This window comes from Camelus bactrianus, chromosome 22 (genome assembly GCF_048773025.1).
Source record: "Camelus bactrianus isolate YW-2024 breed Bactrian camel chromosome 22, ASM4877302v1, whole genome shotgun sequence".
Lineage (NCBI taxonomy): Eukaryota > Metazoa > Chordata > Mammalia > Artiodactyla > Camelidae > Camelus > Camelus bactrianus.
This window is the reverse complement of record NC_133560.1, coordinates 23060177-23064981: the sequence shown is the minus strand read 5'-3', so window position 1 is coordinate 23064981 and position 4805 is coordinate 23060177. Positions and strand designations below refer to the sequence as shown.

The following is a 4805-nucleotide window of genomic DNA, read 5'->3' as shown; positions in this document are numbered from 1 at the left end:
CTCAGACTCAGCGTGTTTCTTTGGGGGTTGGTTCTGGGACCAGCACACCACAGACAGAGGCGGAGCGTGGGCCCAGGGGCCTGGAGGCTTTTATTTCTTGGCTGGTCCACAGGGCGGTAGGTGGGCCCACTACAGGGCCACCTCGGGGCCCACCTCCCCAGGCCCCTGACCTCTGGCCATGTCTGCCTCCCTCTGCTCCCGCCGCTTCTTCCGCTGGAGCAGCCGCCGCTCCCGCTCAAACTCCTTCATGCGCTTCACGTAGCTGGGGGCAGAGCACGAGAAGGGGCGTCAGGCCCCCGGGCGGGGACGTGGCTGCCCCCGTGGCCTAGGAAGCTGACAGGACAGGAGTGGGCAGTCTGTGGCACTCTGGGGAGGCCCTTGTAGGGAAGACCTGTGTGCTGTAGTTTAAGCCTGGGGTCCCCCCACCCCCTGGTGGGGGTTTGGGGCGGGTGTGGGGCTCACTCGAGGTGCTCGCAGTAGTCCCAGTCGTGCTGCTCGTGCTTGCAGGCCAGGAAGTTGGGGAAGCTGTCCCGCTTGCACTTGAGCAGCTGGATGAGGTAGTGCGCGCAGTAGTCCCGCTGCTTTAGCACCAGCTGCGCATCATTCATCTCCTGCTGAGTGGCCACCATCTCTGCGGGGAACAGGTGGGGCTCAGCCAGGGCCTGCTGGCTGGGGCATAACTGGGGGGGGGGGCATCACAGCAGTGAGACTCAGGCAGGCCGTGTGCTGGGGGCCACAGTGCAGGGGCACCCCCATCCATGACTTGGTGGCAGAAGGCAGTGGATTTTGGCCATCCTCTGACAGACAGGAGTGCCATTCTAACCTGCACAGAGGCAACCTGGGCACTGAAGCCCAGACAGGGGAAGGGTCCCTCTCCCGCCACCACCCTGGGTACCTCAATATCCACACTAGATTCTTGCCTCCTCCCAGCCCCAGATCACCCTCCAGACAGCCCCACCCCACAGCGCCTGTGCTCAGGAACACCCTTCTCCCAGTACTCCCCTCTGCCTGGTGCTGCCGGCGCCAGGCTCTCTGGGGGACCTGGATCCCAGCTCTGTCCTCTCAGTGGAGGGAGGCATAGCGTCTCAGGGCCTCAGCTTGTTCCCCTAAGGAGTAGACTAACAGTCCCCAGCTCCAAAGTGAACCGAGCTACTGTATGTAAAGTGCCTAGGTGCTGGCCTTATGAACTAATAACCCTTGGTCCTGGTGCCCCCACCCACCCGATAAACCCGTCTTGGGTGAAACCAGCCTATATGAGGCCGACTGGGGCTGTTAGAAATTGTGGGCACACACCCCAACCCACACCCGCTGTGCCAGTGTTCTTGAGCTCCGTCCCTACCCAGCATGGGTTCTGAGTAGCCTTCCTGCAACCTCAGGGCACCCCACTCCCACCTAGCAAACTACCCTGACATCTTTCCTGGTCCTAACTCCTTACCATCAGCATCAAAAAGTATCCACTGCTCACATGCCACCCTCCTGCGCTGGCTCCTCTCCCCTCTGCTTCCCAGCCACGTTTCTGTCTCACTCTGGCCCAGGTCCTCACTCCCACTGCTGCGCCCTGCTCTTGGCCAGCTTCCCTACTCTGCCCCAGCACTGCCCACACACTGGCCCTCTCCAGAGCCAGTCGGGACCCCAGGACACCGCTCTTCCTCACCTCAGCTTCTTGCTTCTTTCTAGAACATTCTCTTCCTGTGTTTCCCCTCCGCCACACCCTCCCCAGGCTTCCTCCCATCTCTAAGGCTGCCTGTTGGCTTCTGGCAATTTTTGCTAAAAGCTCTCTGCTCATTCTAATCCACAGCTTCAATCTCCACCCAGTAGACAGATCAGCCCCAGCTTGGTCCCTTCACCCTCAGCTCTTCTAAGCCCCAGGCCTGTGTCCACCTGCAGCCCCCTGATGGTTTCCATGCCAGTGTGGTGCCACTCACTGCTGATGCTCCAGCATAATTGGTCAGCAGCCAGGATTTATTGGGCACCTACTGTGCGTGAGGCATTGGGGATACACTAGGGAACATGCCAGACAACGATCACTGCTCTTGAAAGGAGACACAGCACAAACAGGTAGAGCTGGAGCGCTGCAGGATGTCTGGCAATGCTAAGTGTTAGGGGAGAAAATAAAACGATTGGGGGACAGCGTAGGGAGGTGGGTCACAAATTTACATGGAGGGGTCCCTCAAAAGGTGGCATCTGAAGGTGAGGGAGTGAGGCACGCAGACACCTGGGGTAAGAGCATTCTCGGTAGGGAAACAGCAGGTGCAAAGGCCTTGAGATGGGAGGGCAGGTGGGCTGCCCCAGGGATGTCAGCCAGAGCATGTGGTGGTCCGAGCTGGGGGGAGGCATGGGCTCAGTACAGGAGGTAGGAAGCTCTGTTTTGGACCTGCTGAGGGCAAGGTGCCCGCTAACATCGAGTGGAGATGCCAAGCAGGCAGTGAGGTCCATGAGTCTAGGGTTCAGGGTTAAAGCCCAGCCGGAGATAAAAACTCCAGCACTGGCACACAGAAGGAATTTGAAACCAGGGGACTAGTGGAGACTCAAAGGGAGCAGTGGGAGGGAGTGGAGACAGAAGACCCATGGAATGGGGCACCTCAGCATTTGCAACGCAGGGAGGTGGGAAGGAGTTGTGGGGTCTTGGAACCAGGTGAGGAGGGGCTTCCAGGAAGCGGCAGTGACTAGCTGTGTCTGATGCTGCTGCAGTGGAGAACTGATACTGGAGTGGATGTGGGGCGGAAGCTTGACCAGGCCCTGTCTTAGGACAGAGTGGGGAGATGCTGGGGGGGGGGGGACAGGAGGTTTCAAAATAGGAGAAATAATAGTGTATTTGCATGTTGATGGGAAAACTGATGTTGCGAGAGGGGAGAACGGCGTGGGTAGCCCTTGGGTAGGTGAGAGGATGGGACAGAGGGCATCAACAGGGTTCACCTGGAGCAGGGGCTTAACTACAGCAGGAGCAGATCATCTAGAGGAAAAGGAGAGAAGAGGGAGTCTCGGGGTTCTTAGGAAGCAGGGATGAAGAGCGCCCAACAGGGCTCTTGGCTGCTTCTGTTTTCTTAAGAGGATGCAAAGTGGCTAGCTGAAAAGAGGTGCTGGAGTCTGAGAGAGAAGGCGTGGGACGGTGGTCTAGAAGGGAGCAAGAAAGAGTGAAGGGTCTGGGGATGAGACAGGAAAATCAGCAACAGGGAGGGTCAACTGGAGACCAGGCAGGGAGGTTGGGTGTTCTACTCCCCTGATGTTCAGCTGCATCAACATAGGAGCCAAGGAGAAGCACTGGCTTTAACCTGGCTTTTGGTTAAGCAAGAGAGAGGAGCGGGGGCTGTGGGTGTTTGCAAAACTGATTATGGGCAAAGCAGGGTGTGAGGGGCAGTGGTAAGGGTTAACGTGGTAAGAGGTGGACGCACTGATGGACTGCAGGTTCAGGTGGGGCTGAAGCAACTACCCAGGAGTTGAGACACTGGAGGAGTCTACCTCCCAACACTTTCCCCAATCCCAACCTCTCTGCACTACCCCCACCCTTAGGGGTCTTCCTATCCAAGTCATCGCCCACCTGGCAGCCATCGCGACCTTTTGACAAAGCAAATCTGAGTGTCCCTCCTATGCTTAGAAACATAAGCTTTCCCCTCTCCTTGGTCTTCGTGTGGTCAACTCCTCCGCATCCTCCTCCGGTCTCGCTTCCAGTAACAGCCTTCTGGAAGCCCGTCTGGATACTCCGAGGTGCCCCCAAACCCCCACAAGATCCGCCAGGTTCCATTGTTTCCCCCACAGGGCTGTGAGTTCCCATTCGTCAGTGCCTGCTGCCTCCTCTGTGCCCAACCTGGGACTTGGCCCAGGACTGGCACTCCATATGCTTGTAATATTAATACATAATATAGGGATGTGCGACGTAAGCCCTACTTGTATTTTCTCGACCATACCTAAAAACAGCAGTGACATCTGGACAGAGGTACAATGAGCACATCCCTTCCGTATCAACCCTCCCATGGCTTCCCCACTGTCTCCAGGACTATGCCCAGCTGCGAGCGTTAGCCCCAGTATCGCCACTCTCTTCTGCCCCCGGGCTTTTTGCTCAAACCGTGTCCTCTGCCTGAAATGCCTTCACACTCAGACAAGGTCACGCGCGTCCTCTAAAGTCCTCTGGGCCGAGGTCAAGGTTGAACCCAGATAACCTGGACACAGTATATGATGCTCGAGCCCAGCCGTGCGGACCCGCAGGTCTAGGGTTCCGGCGCCCGCGCCCCACTCCCGCCGGCCACGCCTGCGCACTGGGCCTCACCGCGCTCCTTGCGCTCGGGGAAGCCGAAGTCGGGCGGGAAGGTGGGCATCTGCAGGGGGTCGGGCTCCTTCGATGAATCGCCCAGGTAGCGCCGGGCCAGGTGCGCCCCCATCGTTGCTGTCGCCGCAGGCTCCTGCGGCGTCCGGGGTCACCTAGCTCCTACCCGGAAGCACTACCCCTTCGTCAGCCACGGCTTCCGGGTTGCGCAGTCCGCGGCGTAGATCATAGAGATGAACGATTCCGGAGGACTTCAGCTTCCTCTGGCGCCACCTGGCGTTCCGGCCGAGACGGCAAGGCTCGCGCCCCACTCTGCTGATCGACAGAGGGAGTTACCCAGCTTCTGAAAATGTGGGCAAGCTCGGGAGGTTGGACGGTGAGGGCCCGGGCTCTCCTCCCACTCTCCCTGGGAGCCCCTGGTCTCCCGAAGTTACAGCACAGATGAAAACTATTTTTTCTATCATATTCCAAAAATGTTTTTATTCTAAAATATCCGAATTTGTCATAAAAAACCCCTACACAGTACTGATGATATAATTTGCAA

At 58.1% G+C, this 4805-nt stretch overlaps 1 protein-coding gene across 1 annotated transcript; it reads right to left on the bottom strand.

The window, feature by feature from the left end:
- Positions 1-66: 66 nt before the first annotated feature.
- NDUFB7 (NADH:ubiquinone oxidoreductase subunit B7) lies at positions 67-4450 on the bottom strand. Its single transcript, XM_010954136.2, has 3 exons — positions 4265-4450; positions 463-631; positions 67-262 (listed from the first exon to the last, which is right to left on the bottom strand). Exons 1-3 carry the CDS (start codon positions 4374-4376, stop codon positions 130-132), a joined length of 414 nt encoding a protein of 137 aa, XP_010952438.1. The 5' UTR covers positions 4377-4450; the 3' UTR covers positions 67-129.
- Positions 4451-4805: the final 355 nt, after the last annotated feature.